This window comes from Clytia hemisphaerica, unplaced genomic scaffold (assembly GCF_902728285.1).
Source record: "Clytia hemisphaerica strain Z4C2 unplaced genomic scaffold, Clytia hemisphaerica genome assembly, whole genome shotgun sequence".
Taxonomy (NCBI): domain Eukaryota; kingdom Metazoa; phylum Cnidaria; class Hydrozoa; order Leptothecata; family Clytiidae; genus Clytia; species Clytia hemisphaerica.
Window position 1 is genome coordinate 110,069 of NW_027103805.1, and position 21,297 is coordinate 131,365.

A 21,297-nucleotide genomic window follows, 5' to 3' on the forward strand; every position below is an offset into this window, starting at 1 on the left:
TTCTTCATCAGAATGCATTAGCGTAGACAGAGGTGAAGAATGTTCTGCGTAGGAGAGCAGATTTTTACGACAAAAGCACTTACCTATTCATGAAATACATAATTACTGTGTCGTTTAATCTGCTCTCCTAAGCAAATGTTCCTTCACCCTTGTCTACGCTACTGAGAATGGGAAAATAAAGGAGACGAATTTGTGAAAGCTTTGCTTCGAAACCCTAATTCGCACGTAAAGGCAGCTTTTTGTGCCCTTGAATCCACTGGAATACGAAATATTTATGAGAAGATTATTTGTATATCAGAAGTTTCTTTGGAAAGTCTGTTCAAGTTCTTTATTTCTTTGTGTTCTTTTGCGCAAATATCAAGCTCTGGCGCTTCTAGACGTTGCTATCGTCCGTTAGAGGGATAGTAAACACGAAAAAATGTATTATGTGTAGAGGATAGGATCGTCTATAACGCTTCTCCTAGCCGATGCTGTAAAAATCACTTAACGTTTAAGATATTTTTACTGCAAATCCACAAAGGTCAAGATCTGAAAATGTTTGTTATTTTTATCAAATTAGTCTTCTAGTTGATTAACCTAAGATTAAAAAAGTCGGCCTCGTTAAAGTCTTAATATAATGTTCAATAGAGGTTTACCAGTAACATCTAGGTAGGGAACTAACTGTCTTCAAAGCCAGACCTGTAACTATCTTTAAAATCAGTGATGGGATATCAACACGTTTCTTTTGTGATCTATAGTTTTTTTTAAACTTTCTTGCTTTTCTACTGTGTGTGTGTTTATGTGTCGCTTTAATCCCTCTTATGTGGTCAAGAGCTACCAAATTGGATACAGATATTGTTTTTACCTAAAAACAAAACATTTTTTCTGACGTACTAGGACTGTGTTTAATGCAGCTTTGATCTTTTTTTTTCGTTTGCTGAAAATTGTTTTATAAAACAGTGTAATGGATGGGAAAATTTACCATTAGTTATAGCCAGAAACGCTTTATATAAGATTGGATGTTTTTGCTAAAAGGATGTATCGCGTTAGAAGGAGGGACACGGGGTTGTTTGGGTCTTTTACATGAAGTGACTTAACCAATGCCGTTCTTGTCTCGTTTATTCAGATTAGTAAATGGATGATTCAGATGATACATTGAAGTTACATCGAGACCTGATCATTGCATGTGGATGGGGAAAAGAAGTCGATGTCATCTTATTGTTACAACAAGGAGCAAGCGTTCGTGTACAAGATCAGGTAAACTGCTACCTAAATCTTTTTATTTTCAATTATATTGCCTTTTCTTAAAAAAAGAGCTCTCCAGTGAGCCAGCCGTTCTTCTTAGTCGCATATAAATAATCTCTTATTGGCCCTTTTATGTCGGTCTTTTTACGCTGACGGCCATAATTTCGAGGTTGCACTGAATAAAGGGTTTGCTGGAATCAAGGTTTTAAGATAGGCAAGGCTACATTTTTTGATTAAGATTCCACTGCTGCTTTTCTAGCGGAAAAAGACCAAGACTCTGGGTAGTTGAAAAATGAGCTTCAAAAAGTTAGACAGTTTGTTAAATCAACGCAAGATTTTCTGTACCCTTAGAGAAACCCTTTTATAATCTTACCGGCTATTTTGGAAAAAGTAGGAGAAATTTTCCGGAAAAGTAACCCAGCTGGCACAGAACCTTGTTTCAACGTTGATCTAAATGGACGTCCTGAACGTTAGATAGACGTTGAAACAACGCTGTGTGCCAGCTGGGAAGTACAATCTTAGTCTGGGAAGTAAAATCTTATTCAAAACGACGGCTAAGGACAGAATGTATTTAACAAGACAAACATGTTGTTCTAATTCAAATTTCTTGTTCTCGTAGGATGGCAAGAATTGTTTGCACTACGCAGCATGCAAGGGGCATATCCAAGTGACCAATTTGTTAATTGAAAATGGATGCAACATAAATGCTCGTGATAAGGTGACCTGAAATCCATTAAATTGCTATTAAAGCTTTCGAAGTTGTACGGAATAGAACAGAGCAATTATAACTTCCAATAATATCCGAGAATTCACCTTTCACTTACTCAAAAATCTTGAAAAAACTTTTCTCTAGTTGGAATAACCTTCTTATGTGGTCTGATAGCACAAAAATACTCCAGATGGTGATAAAAGCACTTTTCTGGAAGCCAGCACTTATTTAAAATAGATTCATTTGTGGGCGTTCTAAGCGTTTATACTATACCTCCATAAAACATAAAATCCATGAGGGTGGATCAACTTACGCCCTTATCATATACTCACTTTTTCTTCGAATAACTTTGACTAATTGTCACGATATGCACTAACATGTAACAATATGTAATATGTAACAATAACAACTTGATTTTACACATTGGCTTAGTCACATAAATTTAAGTTCGACCTCACGCAATCTCATCAGTCTCAATCGAACCGATGACGTATTAATGTCTGTCTCAAACTAAGTCCAGATAACCATTAGTTTAATCCTTAAGCCATGCGGTTGCTAAGAAGACAAGACTTTGCTGAGACACCAGTGTCTCCTCAGTCAGCTAAGTGTTACTAAATTATTGAATTATGCAAATCTCTTCGAAAACGAAAGCGATCTGTATTTCAAAATATACCTTAATCATACGAGCTCAGAAGAAAGTTATTATTATGATATCAGAACCAAGGGGATACATTCTTACTCCTTTTACCTAGTCAACAAGACACAACTTTCTCATCAGAAAGAGACTTCCTATTCCATGATCTTAACCTTTGTCACTAACACTTCCATTACACGCTTTTTTTTATAAGAATGGTGTTTTTTCATTTCATCATGGATATTCTTAACCTTTTGTCGAAAATCATCCAATCTTACGGTATTCTTAGGTTAAGATCGAAATTGGCAATCTACAGGTTAAAATGCATTAAAAATGATATTCTTAGGTTCAGTTGCTAAATTCCATGATGGTGATATTCTTACCATATTCTTAATTTTTTGGCCATTTCTATCATGGACATTCTTATAAAGTGTATTCTTATAAAAACAGCGTGTATTCTAACTGGACCGAATTTTTGTGATCCCTGTAACGACTAATTTTTCTCCTTCCTCTCCTTACACCCACAGAGTGATCGTACACCCCTACACCTAGCAGCAGAGGAAGGCCATCATGACATAGTTTCAATCTTACTTGATAATAACGCCGACCTCAATGTACAAGATGAGGTAGGCAATTTCTCGGGAAAGAAAAATAATCCATGCCTTTAAGCATATAGAGTCCATCATGGTTTCAACAGGGGATTTCTTCAGTACTGGAAATTGTCCTTGGCAAGACGAAGAAATTAACAAAACAAACTAATAACCTGAAGCTCGAAAAGAAGACCCTTCAGACTGATACTCCTTGAAAATTACTAATGTTAGGAATTAATACTCTAATTAAATGGGTTGGTTTCGGTTTCCCTCAGGCGTGCCATTTAAATGATTACGTATAGTAACAAATATTGGTTCCTTATTCTAGGCTCTTTTAGCCTTAGTGACATTTTTGTTTCCTTTCCTTACTTTACCGTTTCTCTTTTTTATAGGAAGGAAATACACCGTGTCATGTGGCTTGTTTGAACGACTATTTTGAAGTGGTTGAACTCCTTATACATGTCAAAGCAGACTTGAACATCAAAAATAAGGTATGTAATCCATAAGTTTTCATTTGTGTGACTATATGGAAACAGTCATACAACACTTTCATTTTTAAACACCTACTACTTTTAAGAGCAAGTAAGTGGGTCTTGTGACCGAAGTCGGAGGCGACCCAAAGGTTTAATAGTTATTAATCCAAAGGTAGGGGAGGATGTCATTCTTTCTCCCTGGATTTCTCCATTTATCTTTGATCCTTCTTTTTAATTGCTGAACATCAAGCAGAGAGGTATCAATACCGTTTTTGTACCAAATACGAACTCTGTGGTATAAACCGACCGAGGAGCCGAATGTTCTAACTTTACACAACTCGTTCATATCTTTTAAGAGTTGGTACTTAATACAATCATGGCATTGCAATTCAAATCATTTCAGGGAAGTGTAAACAGAAATGAAATATTTCAGCAACTTAAGAAGCTGCTGAGATTCTCAAGATATCATTTCAATGATTTACTTTTCATGCTCACACCTTTTTTATTGGAACTTAACAACATTGCTTTGCTGATTATAATGACTAAAGAAGTCCATAAATCCATAAATCACCATTACTGTAAACTTGTCTTGAAGAGCCTCTACAGCAAAAGGTTACGTAAAGTAGAATAGCCGCTAAAGTTGGATATTTCAGTAGTTTTTGGAATTGGATTTGCACAATGTTAGGTATCGTAATTTCTTACAAAAAGACCATCTTGCATTTAAATTCTGAAGGCTTGCATATTTAAAAAATTGACATTGGCCTCTTCATAAACCACTTAAGACCTCATAAAATTACTTAGCTTGAGAAATCGTTTATTATAAAATATAACAAGAGGCTTAGCAGTCTTGTCAGAGACGGTTTATCAATTTTATTAATTTTATTCGTTATGATGATTGGAGCAAACAACGAAAAATTGATATATGATATATATTTTTCTAGACATAAAAATTTGATGTTCTTTCCAGAGATAAGGTCTTTAGCAATGTTCTCATTGTGATCAGAACTCAGTAAAAGAAAAATGTCAAAACTTCTCTATTTTTTGAATCAAATGTAGGATTAATTTTTATTTCAGTAGTATTGATATGAAAAATATCAATGACTTTTCTCGTGAGGGGTTCGATAAGGGAATCAGGCTAACTTTGATTTCTCTATGTTATTGTCGAATTTCTAAGTTTAATTTCTCCTGAGTTTTATTTGAAAAGTGATTAGTACTTAGTAGAATTGTTTGACAAAGTTTGGTTCGGAATAAAAAAGAACATTTTAAAAATTTCCATAAGTTGTTACAGAATAGTTGAACGTTTGTCATTAAATTTTCATGACAAGCCTTTCCATGCACTTGTGCTAGAAAGTTTTGGTGCCAAAATATTGCTGAATATATCATATGAAATAATTTTCGTTCACAATTTTTGTTTGGATTGAATATCAATGCCAAGCTTACTATATATGACAAATTCGAACGATGAAATAATACAACTATAATTTTACTAAGTTCCTAAAAATGGAACCTAACAGAAGGCCTAGATCATCAAGCTGTAGACAGTCTCAGAGCAACAAAGAAAAGAATCACTCTTCCAATTCGACAAGTCATAGAAGACGGAGTTATAGTGATGGTAACAAAGGAATGAAAATAGAAGAACATCTTTCAAAGAAAAAGAGAAAGCAAGGAGGGAAGCGGGACGATGAGAAAGCTACGAGCAAAAGTGTCCGTTTTGTTAACAAATGTGAAGATATGGTTAGCATCAATGAATTATAAGCCCGAAGAGCTTGAATCAAATCTTTAACCATTCTCGGACAAGAAAAAGCGAAGCCTTAAAATATGCGCCATATTTTTGACGACGAACCGAATCTAGTGATTCCTTTGTTTTCGAGTGGTATCTTTTTCGAAATTTATAGGTGTAAATTTTGGTTTCAACCTGTTATTTGTGTATCCAGGTGGACTGCGCTAGGCCGTGCAACTTTGGTAGGATTTGGTAGGCTTCAAGTCCTACAAAGGAGATTTGATTCTAAGCCCTTCGGGCTTATACTTCATTGGTTAGCATGCCCTTATACCATTTATATGGAGCTCATGCTAATAAAGGTCGAAGTAAAATAAAAGAGACTGTGTGAAACGATTAGTATTCGGATCCTTTATACCGAGACAACCCTGCCTCATAGCACCGGTGAAGCTTTTTGGTACAGCGGGGAAAACATTTTTATCGCAAAATTCCAACGAGGATAAAAATACTACATTGTTTCAAAGCTTAAAGAATCAAGCGCAAAGGATTTGGAGTGCAATATTCTACATTGAATTTCGAACGTGGATGAAATAAAAGTCAATTTCCCCCAGTGGGGATGAAATTGTAGGGTAGTTTTTCCACCTGGTTCAAAATTTTGGCCAAAATTTCCAGTGGCGCTGGGGTCACAACGGATCTTTAACACAGGGGTGTACCGAGTGCTGACCCTCTCATTATCGAGTAAGAAAGTAAAAGGAATTTTGTTCGCTTGAAATCGTGAAAAGTAGGAGTAACTAAGCTTAATTTTTTTTACAGTTCTAAAGTGGACATTTGTTACAGAAACAAAAAACCTTAAGTCCAATATTAAGGTTTAAAGAATATGTTTCAAGTTACATTTTTTCCAAACAAGTTATTAAAATCGAGTGGTTTTGAATAGAGTTAACCTAAAAAGTTATCGTTCTTTCAACAATCTTGAATTACTTTATTTTCAGTTATTTTGTGAGGAAAAGTATCATATTTTACTTCTTTACACTTTAGGATGCATTTACACCACTACACATAGCCACGTTAAACCACCACACCAAGTCAATGGTATTGTTGATGAAAGCTGGTGTCAATAAATCTGCTCAAGACGCTGTAAGTTAACTTAATCACTCGCTGCTGAGCATCATTTTTCCCAGCTTGAACGCAACGTTATTTCAACGTTTATTTAACGTTCACAAAGTCCATATAACGTTACATGAACGTTGGAACAAAGTTACGTGCCAGGTGGGTTTCTGAAAATATGAATTGACAAAGACTTTGCATCAAAGATTGAAATGAATTCAACGACAGCAATTTAAAGCGGACTGAGGACTGAAGTAAGATTTAAACTTGCAATTTTTACATCGGCTACCCAATCTAGCCCATACTGGAAGCTCATGCGTAAACAGCGCCAGATATGTAATCTTTTAGTGAAAGAAAGTTATCTATAATTCGAAACGCTCTTACTTAGAATGGTAACACAGCACTACATATGGCAATACAAACAAAATCATACAAAGCATTGAAATGTCTTCTCAAACATGGTGCTGATGTCAATATACAAAATCATGTAAGATTTTATATCCCTTTTTCCCAGAACAGCTGATCGGTTTGCTAAAACTAATTTTCATCGTATAAGGCGAAACCCTTTGAGTCAATTCTAAATTTAAGGCATTTGATAACTAATGGATTTTCCACAAAAAATTGTACCGCCTTATTTTCTTTCAAAGAGAAAAATTGATGAGATCAGAATTACGGCAGCCGAAAGAAAACAAACCAAAAAAGTTTAGATTTTGACAGCAGGATTTCTTGATTGGATTATAAAGAGGATTCGATGCCCCAAAATATTAATCCACTAATAAATTGACAAAGTGTTTCCCATATTAATTTGATGGAAATGAGTTTCGGAAAAAGCTAACCATTTTCAATCATTTCCGTAAAATAAAATACTGTTCGTCGTTTGTTTAAAAAGAAATCTATAAATCCTCTTGAAATGATAAAGTAAGTTTGATTGGTAAAGGTTGTTCTGTGTGTTTTGAGTTTATTTGGAGTTATGTTTTCGATCAGGCGGACAGTATTGTACGCGAGTGGCGCACGCTATTATGTTCATTCCGATGAGAGCAGTATTGATTTGGTAACGAATTTTTAAGTTATAATTTGAGTTATGTATAATTTAAAAACCTTGTATTTGAATCTTACGTGCCTTTTAGAAAAATGTTAATTGTCTTGAAGTTAGCTCTTGCTAAGTCGAACTCGAATAAGAAGTTTAATTTGTTCAAATTACAGAGGTATTCGAATCATAAAGAGTATTTTAACAGAATTTTCTCTTGGCGGGAATTGAGAATTAGTTCAAACTATATAAATATTTTTGAATAAAAGAAGTTCGAATTAGCGAGAGTTCGTTGAATTCATGAGGGGTTTATCTAAAGTATCCTGCATTTACTAAAAATAGACAAAAAGAACGAAAAATTTCATAAAAAACGACAATTACGACAAATATCGAATATTTTCGTTATTCTAGGGTGGAAACACACCACTACATCTGAGTGCGGAACTTGGAAACGCACAATATGTGGACTACCTGCTTAGTGTGGACCAGCCTATTGAGCTCAGTCCCAATAATGTAAGTGAACTATTTTACCAAAAGATGGATGAGTCCACCACCCAGCGGTTTGCAGCGTGAATTGATAAAAAATATTTTTTGGTGTTTGCTGTTATGGCATGATGAGATATTTTTATGGGGCGCGATGGCCTGATTAAAATTGATCGATCCGTAGTAGATGCTTTGCTTTGATGGCATCATCATAATTTTTGTTATGCTAATTCATGAAAAGAGCCAATAGTGTAAGGCAAAGTGTTCGGTTGTGTCCACTTATCAAAAGAAGCTTAGATTGAAATGAAACCACATTAGGGCAATTAACAAAGCTTCTTTTAAACTTAATGGCCAATAAGATTCAACCCTTTCATGTTCAAACTATTGAGCTTATGTCTAAACTATTGTAGGTATTTTAATGTCGATTTTCACCTTTTAGGTCGGGGATACAGCAAAAGACATCGCCATCAGAAATGGATTCAAAGAAATTGCACAAATGATACCCGAACCAAATAAAAAGGTATGATGCGCCCTTGGTATTCAAACATTTTTGTCGGGTGTATTTTAGTGTGAGCTCAATCGAAAAACAGTTTTCGCCGGTACCATTACATTGCCGTGGATAGGAGAAAATTTGAATTTTACTCCCTCTAGAATGCCTAAAACTAGTGTTTTCAACAAGGTTTTCGAGCAGAATTTTACTTACTTTTAATCAGTGGAAATCTTCATGGTTGGCCCAGCTGCTCCCGCGGCCCCTGGAATATATTACACCTATCTACACTACTACTGCACTCTTTCTAAAAATATCCCTCGAAGCTGGACGCTAGCTTTATCTTATACCCAGATCTTATTATCTCCTCAAAGTATCGCTTGAACCTGCATTTTTTTAAAGCAGTTTTTATCTGATTTTCATACTGTAATTTTGACAGGAGCTGTTCAGCATATCTGATCCTTCATTTTGTAAAATTTAAAGGGACTTAAGTAAAAATACTGACAGATTCGTAATTTTTAAGACAGCGATTGGAAACTTTTTTTCTCGGAGAAAAGACCTACCTCTGTTTGAGCTGCTTTATCTCTATAGAGAATCCAAACGGTTTCAGAGTGTTTTTTTCTGGAGGCAGGTAGGGGAAACTTTGGCGCAACTGGTGTGGGCTTCGGACTGGTAAAAGCGTTATAATAAGTAACCTAAATTCTAGACCTGCAAGCCTCATTTAAGTATATTATTCAATAAAAAAGGGTAATTACACTTAATTAATATCATAAAAAAGCTATTTTTATCCGAAAAGGAAACCATTGAACTTTTGTTGTCGATTGAAAATGAAGCCTTTTGTATTTCCTTTTATCTGTCCAAATACAGTATATTAATTTGTGTATACACAACAAAATAATCCGAAAGTATTTTTTTAACTTTTTTTCTCATTCTACCTCAGTCTGAAGTAGATTTCTCGAAGCCAAAAAAATGATTTAGGAAAATTCGAATATTCATGAAAATAGAAAATTGCTAAATTATAGATGAAGTCAGATAGATTTTCTATTGTACGAAATTTATTGATAAGTGATTTCGCTAAACCAAGCCTTTTTTTTTCGTATTATATAAATCTTTTTTTGCCTCTAAGAGGATTAAAAACGCGAATCTCTTGCAAGGAGCTTAGTCCTCCGTTGATCACGAAATGACTTCTATTTTTTCGACCAAATTTGTTGACAATTCAGTCAATTTGCTAGTATAACGATCTTAAGGTTTCTTCATTGTTCTGATTAAACATTGTTTAAAAGAAGTTTGTTGAATAGTTGAAGGTGCACGAGGTGCTTAAACTCGATTTTACAAAAAAATAATAATCTTTACTAGACTCGTTACCCAGTGATAATAAGGTTTTTACGCACTGAAGTAGAAGCAGTTAGTATTAAAACAGATTCATTGAAAAACTCTCAAACTTTCGTTTAGAAACGTCCACCTAAAGAACGGCGGAAACATCGAAGTTCCGATAGTCCAACCATCAGTCCAGCGGCTAGCCTAGCCAGTCCTGCTAATCCACCACCGCATCTTACCGCAGACGATTTACGTAAGACTGGGGGAGGAGGAGGAAGTCAGTGTGGATCAACAGCATCAACAGGTAGCCCAGAACACAGCGTTCCGACAACGTACATTCAACATCCATCGGAAGAGCTACCAACAGCAACTTCATCTAGCGTTTTGAGTTTGTTTGTACCGACGACTGATTCTGGTATATCAATACCTATGGTAGGTGGAATCTTTAGCTTTTAACTAAAGACTTTTAATACACCCCTATCTCTTAGCCCCGGTGGAACTCTTTTCCTCTGTTTTTCCTCAATGGGGATAGAAATTCTATTTTTCCAAGGTTTTGGAGTGCAATTTTTAAACATGGAACTTCGAATGGGGACGAAATCAAAGACGGGCTGAAATTATATGTTTTTTCCCCACTGGGGGACAAAATTTTTGCCAAACTTTCCAGTGGCGCTGGTTAAGGTCACAGTGGGTCTGTGACACAGGTGTGTTTTGATAAAATTGACAGTTTTAAAATATCATTGGGAAAAAGTCAGTTATAATTCTAGTCTGGGAACGTTGTCTCAATAATATTTGACTTTCCCCCGACATTTTTCAATAAAATAATTTACATATTGTTACATTGAAATTTAGGAGATATTTTTATCGTTTTGCTCTTCTGATACCACTGCGCCAACTTTACGTAATCTTTTCTCGAAGTCTTCTGAGGGATCGACGATCGAGTTCTTCTACGTTGCAACCCGTCAACTTAGTGAAGTCCATCTTATGGTATAAGATTTCGTGACGTTTGTCTTGTTTTTCGAACGTCTTGAATGAAATTTCGATTGGCATGGTAAATGACCCGCGTCCAAATTCCGAAATTTTAAATGGTGGTTCGCTGCAACCTTAACCTTTCCAGCGCGCAACTTTTTAAATTTTCACGCTGTCAGCGCGCAACATTTTTTCAGAAAATAGACATGTTCAGTCATTTTATCATAACTCAAGAACTAGGAATCTTTAGAGAAAAAGTAAGGTATCCCTGAAAAGCTAATTAAATTCTACAACTTTTAAACCAGGTACCAATCCAAATAGAATATTCCAACAAAAATGGTAGCATCACGTAAACCACAGTTTTTTTTCACGTTTTGCGGTAATGTCACTTTTTCTGCATTTTTCACTTCTAGAGCAAAAAAAAGTGGGGGGAAGTTAATTAAAAAATCTGTCTTTGGCTATTTATCAATCTATACATCATTTTGAAGTAATATACCAAAAATCAGCATCCACAAAAATCTGTATGTGTCACACCAGCCGCCCAAATATCGGTCACTTCTGCCAAAAATCACGATTTTCGGCTAAAAAAATCCAATACATACAATAATTTTGAAGTATTTTGATGATAATCTGTTTCTAGAAGCAGCTACAACATCAAAAATGGTGTAAAAGTATTTCCCAACTATCTAAGCAACACTTTCAGTCAGTATTCTTAGCTCCTGAAGCTTTTGAAGGGTATCGGCTACCGTGAAACTAGATGGCATAGTCGGCGACAGTTGCAAAGTTTCCAAAAACCGTAAGCCTTTTGAGGCAAACTCATTGCTATCAAATCTGGTCTCTTTTGACCATAAGGGATGCTAAATGTCATCATAATAATTCCATGTGGCTGTTATGTGGTACCTGCTATCATTTTGATCCATATAAGCTGTAATCAGGACATCGTTATGAACCAAGAATTTCGGGGATCGATCGACCGTCGCTGGTGCTTGGAGAGGCAGAGGAGTGAAAGAAGTAGTGCAATTCAACATAAATCCAGGCTTTTCAAATTCTTTGGTGCTCCTTTGAAATATATGAGGTGCAGAAAACACTTTTGCATTGGATTTGTCAACTTTCCATGCTCCAACCTGAAGAAAAAGTAAAAAGTACTGTAAGTTTGGGTCGACCCGCCTATGGTTTGTCGAGAAAAGTGGTCAAAATGACAAATAAATGGAATTTTTATGCTAAAAACAAAACAAAAAATATAGGATATACTTCTATATATTAATAGCGGTGCTTTGTGTGTCTGTGTCATGTGTGTCACCACTTTCGTTTTCGCTTTGTTTGTGTTTTAGAATTATGACTTTTAGTCTCTTGCTCCACAAATTTGTTCTATTGGATTCGCGCCATTTGCAAAAGATTTCGCAAGCCATGTTTTGTTCTCGATAAGTTTGTTTTGATTGACAGATATCGGATAGAGCCTTGTTTAGACTTTATTCAGCCTTTGTTTTGAAATTTAAGGCCCATCTACATTTAGTCATTTTAATTTCTGCCCAGCTTTGCCTGATGCTATTTTTCTCTTTTCTTTTGTTTGAAATGTTTTCGAATGTATTTAACGATCGTATTTATTAATGACATTCGAATTCTTTTCAAAACAAAACAAGTTTCTTTTATAGAAAAGAACATTTCAAATGTAGATCAAAACATAAATTTTAAAAGTTTGTCAAACAATAACAGCATTCAAAGGGCGATAAAAAGCAAGAGAAGAAATTAGTGCATCTCTTTCAAGTCTTTCTTCATATAAAAACATTCAAGTGAATGTGGTTGATACTATTAAAAACTGTGTACGTCATTTTACATGTTTAAATTCGAAAAGTTATGACAAGGGTTAAAAAAAAGCAATTTAGAAATTGACTTATTATTTATCTTTTAAAACTGATAAAAACAAAGTTGCACTATTCTTTGTGGCTTTCCCGCTTTTTCCTAAAAAATTCTCATTTCTACATTTTACTCCTCTTTACCATGACATTTTCTCAAATTGTCGAAAACTGGACGGCGTATTTAATGCGAGCAAAGCGAGAAAAAGATCTCCGGGGGAGGGTTAGAGCCCGGGGGGGGGAGTCGGATTTTGGACTGACGGTATGTGCGGGCTAAAAATTTGCGTTCAAAATTGCACCCTTACTGCATTTTTCGCAAAGTTGAATACCCTTACAGTGCAGTCTAGCTTTTTTCCCTGAAGTGATTGAAATGGATCAAACAAAGATTTAAATCAAAGCAAATAAAAAATAGACACGCTGGGTGTGATTCTTCTATACAGTATATATTTATGTAATTTTGCATTTAAAAAGGGATCCAATACGTACTTGATCCAATATTTGAAAATAGGTGAATCCCTTAAAAAAACTTTCACAATTTTTCAACAATGCCATTTTTGTTAGAATTTAGAAATTCGTACCCTTACAGTGCAGGCGGCAAAAAAACCCACCCTTACAGTGCATTTCGGATGCCTTGAAAAACACACCCTTATTGCCCGCACATACCCGTCAGTCATTTTGCTTCCCCCCCCCACCCCCCGGGGGTTAGAGTCAATTTTGAAGATATCTTTTTATTCATTTGATTGTTTTATTAAGCCACCTTCAACATCCAAAGGACTTTTAGTGCGTTCAGCTACAGCTTATCCGGCGTGCGACGCCGGCTACCGGCTAGTACTGGATGTTTTGCCATTATAAAAACAATGTTTCCATGAAGAAAATTGGCCTAAACCAGTCAAAAAATCCAAGAGCTTTAGCAGTAAGTTTGAAAAACCCATTTCTTGGTCGCCATCTTGATTCAGTGTTTTTCTCTACTTTTTCTTCGAAATCTGCTGCCTCACCACGTGATCAAAACATTACATCACCATATATCAAAAGAAAGCTTAGAACCTCTACTTTCCGTTTTTCTTTATTTCTACGGCTAGCAAAGAAGCCAATGGGAGAAATATAGCTTAGAAGATCACTATGTCAAAAAGACGTGTATACACGTCAGAAGCAGCCACCGACCTAAAATTTGCAAATATCTGTTCTGATTTACCAGCTGGAAGGATTTCCACGAAATTAAGAACAGTTCCTCGTTTTCCAGGCGAGAAATTTTTACTTCAGAACAGTTATATTTTTCCAGCTAGGAGGTAAAAAAACTTTCAGAACAGAACGAAATTACCAGGCGATTGATTTTACGCGAGTTAACTGTTCTTATCTACCAGGGCTGACAAAATCTTATAAGAACAGATCGCTAAATTCCAGCTTGACATTGAAGGACTTTTAAGAACAGAAACTTAATTTCCAGCTAACAGTTCGAACATCCACAATTTCCAGATGTTTTGTAGAACAGATGGAGAATTTTCAGCTGCCACTCCAGGCAACCACATTCAGGACTTTTTTTTAATTCCCTCAGAACAGATAGGAAATTCTTAGACACGTTATTTATAAATATAAGATATCAGACTATTTTTTTCGTAAGAACAGATCATATTTTTCCAGCTGGTCCCAATCTTCAGTAGAACAGACCATATTTTTCCAGCTGGTCCCAATCTTCAGTAGAACAGACCACTTTTTTCCAGCAGACTTTTTTCTTTAGTTCGGTAAGAACAGACCACCATATCCAGCTGGAACGTGCCTTCAGAACAGATATTTTGAAGTCCTCCTTCGGTGGATGCTTTCGACACGTCTGCCGGAACGTATGCTCGACGTGTATACACGTCTGCCGGGCTGAAAAGGTTAAAAATTACACCGGGAACATAAGATACAGAACTTAATGGAAAAAATCTTAAGTCAAATTTCTTGTTCTTTACCTGCCTCTGTTTGTTCGGCTAAGATCCTACTATTCTTTGCACGGAAAGCTGATAAATAAACTTCCATTAATACTCTAAAGTTTTTGAAGAAGGGTGTTTTCTTATCTATTTTTATCTCACCTCTTCTAGGCTTTGGATAACTTCTTGCTAGATTCAAATTGAAAACAACTTTATCCACTATATGTGAAAGATCTGCATCACCCACTCCTCTCATATGAACAGTCCAATCATATGTTGGTGTATTTTCCTCATCATTAGGCTCATCCTTCAGGCTTGCTTGGTGACTCAATTCCATCTTGATTATGTAAATCCTTGTGCACTTTGTCTATGAAAATTTGTTGTAAAACTGTTTCTAACAGACTTCACTAAAACATTAATCGTATGTGATTTTGTACAAAGATTTGTTTAAAACCCACATCCCTTGTGTGACCACACAAGACTTATCAAGCATTTGAGACACATTTAAGACCGCTTGATCTCTAAAACACTTCTTTTCGGCTAAGGCTACTGAGATGAGCGCCGAAATTCTTATACAAAAAATGTTTAAACAATAGAATTGCTTACCTCCTTATTGCTGCTTGTCACCAGAACCTGATTTGTATTGGTTGGTTTTTCCTCCATTTCTTTGATTCTCTTTGATAACCTTTCCAACCTCTCTTCATAATCATCCTGCAGTTTCCTCTTCTCCCCAATTAGCCTCCCAATAACTTCCTTTTCCTTCACTGTTTTCTCCAGTTGTAATATTTGAAAGCTTTCCCTCATCTCCACCTGTTTGGTGGCAGTAGGGATCTGTGTTTCGTCATGTCCAGCTTGATTTTCCATATAAATTTGTGCGTCGTGTTAGTGATTTGGTGGTTTTGTTCTTAAATTTATGTATCAGAATTTTTAGCAAGCAACTTTTCAAAAAGTCTTCAAGCAATTTTAACGTTTAGCCTCAGAAATAAAGACAGAGCCTTCTAATCGTTTACCTTTCAACAAATAACACAACATATCGACGACACATCTCTTGACAAGAGCTTAATTTTACTCAAATAAGCATATTTTACCATATTACACCACCATTCATATAAAAACCTTATTTTACTTCTTTCAAATCAACATAGTTGGGGTTATTGCTCCCCATTCATAATTAGATTCTATTCCAGTGTTAAGAAAACATAGTAATGACGTCAATATTGATGTGATATAGTGTTTCGTAATATTGTATTTTACCTGATTTTAGTCTACTAGTCGTGGAGCTATAGCTCTGTAAGAAATTCTTATTCTCAAAGGATTAGAAGAACCTTCAGTGTCGGATTTTAGGATTTATGAAAGAGAGTCAGAATTTCCTTAAATATGGCTAACAGAAACATTGATCATTGATTTGAACTCCACACAGATCCGCCATTGACCTCAACGTGTTTTAAGCCATATCCGAAAGGAAACTTGTATATAACTTGTATATTTAGGTACCACAAGGCCAGTGAAAATAGCTTGTTCTTAATTTTTTATTAACTTTAATACGATTGAAGACCATATTTCCACCTCGCTTATTTTCACAATCGGTGAAGTTGCGATTTTTACAAAGTACTACTAAATGACAAAGGAAATACTCAAATCCATTGCATCAACTCAACGTTAATGAAAAGAGACGAGAGTTCATTTTGACAACAGTCCTCGAATATCCGATCCGCACGACACGTTTTGTCTGTGACGTCATCATTTCTTAACTAGAAGGTTGATTATCGATTTCCCGACGTCCTTTATGGCGAAATTTTAGCGGGAAGTTTAACGGGTATCCTAAGTGTTTTTCTTCTTGCTTTACAGGCGAAGAAGTGAAGGCGTGAAAATTGGTGTTTTCTTCATTGACGTTAAAAAAATTATTCAGCAAGTCATTACTTCGTAGTAGTTTGTGCCGCGATTGAAATCACGAAAATGCTTGCCATAATATATTTAACGAATTTCGTGCTTTTATCTCTTTATTACTATGAATAAATTCCGTGTTTTAATTGTGTTTTAACTTTGCTTCGGCCCTACAATATGGTGTCGTTCACAACCCATGCTGCCGAAATTTTGACAATATGAGTTTGTTAACTTTTCTCTAGTTTTCAAAAGCAATGAGTATCTCGTTATTGCCACCCTAATTGAAAACAAGAAGTAATTATCGTTACTTACGTCATTTAGAAAGCATGATACATATCATGCCGTTGATAAGACGTCCATGGTAAACCTAGATAAGGACCAGTTTTCACGTAATGTCTTTTAAATTGCTTTATCTTTCTCATAGCCTTTATTTACCATCGGATTACTTCATAAAAAGGGCGGTATCATTAAATGATAAATGAATTTCTAATGAGCTTTTTGTAGCATGCTAATTGAACGAAGGCAGTGTTCTTCCCGAAGAAATCATGTTTCTTTTTCATAAGAAAAGTACCCTCTATGCACAGAAACTGCATCTAAATGCAGTTCGATAGCAGCCCAGAGGCAAGGGGAAGTCTGACCAACAGATGGTTCTGAAATCATTCATACTACGGAGAGGGGCTCATTTCAATTCTTTCTCCCAAATTGGAATGACAAAAACTTATTTTCAACCCATAAAATTCCATAACTCAAAACTTGCCTAGTTTTGTTTTTGATTTCAAATATTTGTAAATGTTTACCAGCAACAACCTTTTCTTGCATTCAATATAATATATCTTAGAAAGTTTGTGGGAAAGATGATACCGTGTAAAGGGTTTCTTATAAAAGAATTGTATGCTTTACTAAACGATTAAAGACAGTAACAATTCTATATCAAAATACCGGAGGAAGTCTTAATTGCTAATTTTTGGATGTCATTTTCTTTTTGTCAAGATATCGTCTTTCTTGCTAATGAATGAATTGAATATTGTATATTTTTGTTTGTTATTTTGTTTATTTGTCGTCTTTATGTTTTCACATACAAAGGGTTGAGACTTTGGTGTTGAAATAGCCCCTGTCGCCATCTCGTCTCTCTCTCGGTCTATACTTAGAGATAAATGCGATTGATCTTCTGTCGTTCATTTGAGAAGATCTGTTTGTAGAGAACAGATCGAGATTTGATCAATGGAACAATCTGTCTTCTTGTATTGGATTTGATTAACTAGTCACTTTGTAATCTTTTCGTTCACTCTGGATCGTTGTAACGACATTCGATTCTCTTCCAAAGTCTTGGCTATCATTGAAGTTAATATTGAGGTGGTTGATGGATTAAGGTGACATTAAACTTCAGACAGGAATAAATTTTCATCAACATTTAAATCTGGTGAAATCATGGTGAAGTTTATTGGCAGTCCTAAGCAAACACAGAATGTGTCATACATTCGAATGGCAGAGGAGCACTCCTCTTCACCACAAGAAATGATCGACGTTGAAGAATACAACGATTACCAGCATGGTGATGTTTGTGATAAAATTGTTGAACCCATTCAAAGATGTGATTCTCCTCTTTTCATACTCATTGTACGTGTATTGAAACTGTGTCTTTTTCGGTGATTTCTCATTCTTGAAACCATTAAGATTTGGTACCATTTGAGTTTTTTAAGAATTAACGAATTTAAAAAAGAAATTTTTAAATAATAATGTTGCATTAGGTACGAGAAAAAGTAACGTTTTCTATATATATTTATCTTATCCCACTTCAGCCAAACATGCACCATTTTGGTTAATGTGTACTTAAAAAAAATTCAAATTAACGAACTTTTTTTCTTTTGTAACAAAATCTCTTTTTAATCTCCATAGGATGCACGCGGTGATCAAACACCCCTCAACTCGTCTTCCCGTCGGAAATCATTCAAAACGAAAACTGAGAAAACTGAAAAACCGCACTTGTACGACGAACTTCAATTATATGATTCTCATCGCAAAGACAAACAAAAACAAAAAGATAAACAAATTTATCCGACACCCAAACACGAAAATAAATACGTCTGTCATGAGTACAAAGAACTAAGGTAAAAGATTGCTTCTGGTGATTTTCCCTAGTTTTCATTGATAATCCATTCATCACAATAATAGTCTGGAGAGAAAAATACTTAAAATTAATGGGTTTGTCATTTATACGGATATAATCCTTCCTTTTTTTACATAGGGGTCATCTCCTCCCCTACTCCTCCTATTTTGATAAAATTAAAAGGTTAGATAAAGAATGATTACGAATTCAACTTAAACCAAGGTGATCTTGCTATGGAATAACGAAAATTTATTCAAAATATCGTTTGTCAACAGGTATGACCCACGTTTTATGTCACCACAAATCACACCAAAGCATCGAATGAATATGCAAGTGGCTTCTTCATCTAAACACAAGTCTGACCGATACTCTGACCATGGTTTTGTTGACGGATACATATCTGAGGAATCGATACAAGCTAAAGGGTGCTTTTTCAGTAAGGTAAGAACGATGTGATTCATTCCCTGTGTATTATTGTTTTTTTGTGCTTTCTAACAGCGCCAGATAATGTTCCTAATGTCTTATTCCCTGGCGTCCATCACTTACGTAAATAAAACTCGGGATACACGAGGACTAGTAGGTTGATGTAAATCAACTCGCTTTAGATCCTTTTTGACCAAGTGACCATATAATGACCAGTGGTGATGATGATACAAATATTCCTGTTTTAAATACGGTTTCTCTAGCATAATTATCTAGAAAACCTTATAACAGTTCACCGACGTATTTAACCTCCTCAGCATATTTCTTCTCTTTCAGTCCAAACAAAAGAAAGGAAAGTCAAGCAAAGACTCTAAAAATGATAAAAAACTGAAAGATGTGGTCGAAACATCAGAAAAAGAACTTATGATTCATCGACAAGCTGAATTACAATATCAATTAAACGCATCAAAACATTCGCTCGAAAAGCAAATGCGTAAAATGCGAAAGAAATTCGAACGAGCTTTACAAGCGACTGATGATCGTTTCCTAGAACAAAAACGTCGTGAAGAATCTTTTCACAACCAATTACGAAATGAACTCGAAATTATTGAACAATCACTTGAGCGTGGCTCAAAGAAAAATGTTGACGAGTTCACTCATCATATACGAACTGAGTTGAATAGTTTAGCGGAACGATTAACGAAAGGAATCGATATTAAATCGAGTGACGATACCGACGAGCCAGGATCACCAGCCAAGAGATTAAATAAACGTGAATCGGCTGTAGATCTTGATCGGAATATTTCGGTCAGTTTACAAAATTGCGAATCACCTCGAAAAGGGAAAAAGAAGCACTCAGACAATAATAACATGACAGGTATGTTTATTTCACTTCTTTTTTCTTTAGAATAAGAGTTCTTTGAAACTATTAAAATGTTGGTTCTCTCGAAACGCCTTTCAACAAGTGTTCCATAAATCTTATGCCTCAAAACATGTTTCTGCTAATGTGACAAGGATTTTTACCCAAAAATATCCTGTAACCGCTAAAACTAAATTCATCCAGCCATCCACCAATTGAATTCTTTCTAAAATGACTTTTTCGGTCCTCGTCAAATTAAATTCCTTGCAAAGTTTCTTCCTTAAGGTATCGAAAGGTTTTTTTGAAACGCTTTCTACATTAGGCATGCTCACTCATTAATGTTAGTGTTAAAGAAGCTAAGTTGTGAAATTAATGCAATCATCGTCTTTATTTTTTTACAGACGAAACAATCATTCAAGATTACGAGGAACGTTTAAAAGCTTTGGAACAAGAGCGACAACAAAAAGAAAGCACAGAAAAAGAAAACGAAGAGCTCCGCGCGCGTGTTCTTGAACTTGAACGCCTTGTGCGTGCGAACAATGGAAGCACAGCAGTTACGTGATATACATAATGATTTCTTTAAAAATGGTGGAAAGAGTGAGGCCCGTGTTACTGAAACACACTGCGTTCATTGAACGACGGAACGATAGTGGTAACATTCGTTATGTTTCCCTGTGTGACAGGAGCATTTTGGAATAGTAAGGCTGTGTCAGCTTACGTGAACACTTACAACAATTCCTTTAAGCACCCCAAGATGAGTGCGCTTGTTTGGATTTGGCACATTGAAAACTGAACACAAATAACTGATATCATGTCAATCCAGACAAAGTATTTCGGCACTCAAAATCGAAACATTTAATTTCAAGTTTTATTCGTTTTATTTCTTTTCGTTGTATGGAATTATTTAAGGTATTTTATGTAAAGAATTTAATATTTTGTTTTTCATTTTAGTGGAGTCAGTTAGGATAACAATTGTGCAAATCGTGACAAAATCGTGAAATTTTGCACAGTAGTCCAAAATGGTCTATAGATGAAAATGTTAAGGGGAGACAAGTGTCAAATGTCACCTGTCACTCCATGTCAGCATTTGTTGACAAACAAATATGTCACTCCAAAACATGTCATATTATATACCATTGGAAAGATAATTGAAAACTGAACAACTTTTTTGCTTACACTAAATTCCGAAAATGTACTCAAAAAGAGTAAAATCAAAATAGGAGAAATGACGTCGTCGTTTGAAATAAAATTTTTTCAAAACCAAAAGTGTTTCAAACTCCTACATATTATATATCGTTGGAAAGATAATTAAAATCTGAACAACTTTCTTGCTTACAAAAATTACTGAAAATATACTTAATAAGAGTAAAATAAAAATAAGTGAAAACATTGACGTCATCATTCTTGGTATAATTTGTTAAATTAGCTGGTGTCTTGAGTTCGTAGATGTTGAATTAAAAGTATTTAATAGTCTTACTGACAATGATTTCCCTATTTAGCCGACTTCAATGTAAAAAAGCCTGTATTTGGACT

At 35.3% G+C, this 21,297-nt stretch overlaps 1 protein-coding gene across 3 annotated transcripts; it reads left to right on the forward strand.

Moving 5' to 3' along the window:
* Window positions 1-1,078: 1,078 nt before the first annotated feature.
* Window positions 1,079-20,711, forward strand: LOC136806389 (ankycorbin-like). Of its 3 annotated transcripts, XM_067062952.1 has the most exons (13): window positions 1,079-1,236; window positions 1,844-1,942; window positions 3,095-3,193; window positions 3,550-3,648; window positions 6,383-6,481; window positions 6,840-6,938; window positions 7,890-7,991; window positions 8,401-8,481; window positions 9,901-10,197; window positions 18,272-18,483; window positions 18,758-18,923; window positions 19,242-19,782; window positions 20,166-20,711. In XM_067062952.1, exons 1-13 carry the CDS (start codon window positions 1,114-1,116, stop codon window positions 20,324-20,326), a joined length of 2,178 nt encoding a protein of 725 aa, XP_066919053.1. In that variant the 5' UTR covers window positions 1,079-1,113; the 3' UTR covers window positions 20,327-20,711. The 3 variants fall into 3 exon arrangements, with proteins under 3 accessions (XP_066919053.1, XP_066919054.1, XP_066919055.1); XM_067062953.1 differs by lacking the exon at window positions 3,095-3,193; XM_067062954.1 differs by lacking the exons at window positions 1,079-1,236; window positions 1,844-1,942; window positions 3,095-3,193; window positions 3,550-3,648 and adding an exon at window positions 5,107-5,364.
* The last annotated feature ends 586 nt before the right edge of the window (window positions 20,712-21,297 follow it).

What these genes read in the sequence shown, in the direction of transcription:
- LOC136806389 (XM_067062952.1), top strand. Translation starts at nt 1,114, where the DNA reads ATGGATGATTCAGATGATACATTGAAGTTACATCGAGACCTGATCATT. An exon ending in ACTTGAACATCAAAAATAAG is followed by an intron (nt 3,649 to 6,382) that starts GTATGTAATCCA and finishes TTTACACTTTAG; the next exon opens with GATGCATTTACACCACTACA. An exon ending in AGACAATAATAACATGACAG is followed by an intron (nt 19,783 to 20,165) that starts GTATGTTTATTT and finishes ATTTTTTTACAG; the next exon opens with ACGAAACAATCATTCAAGAT.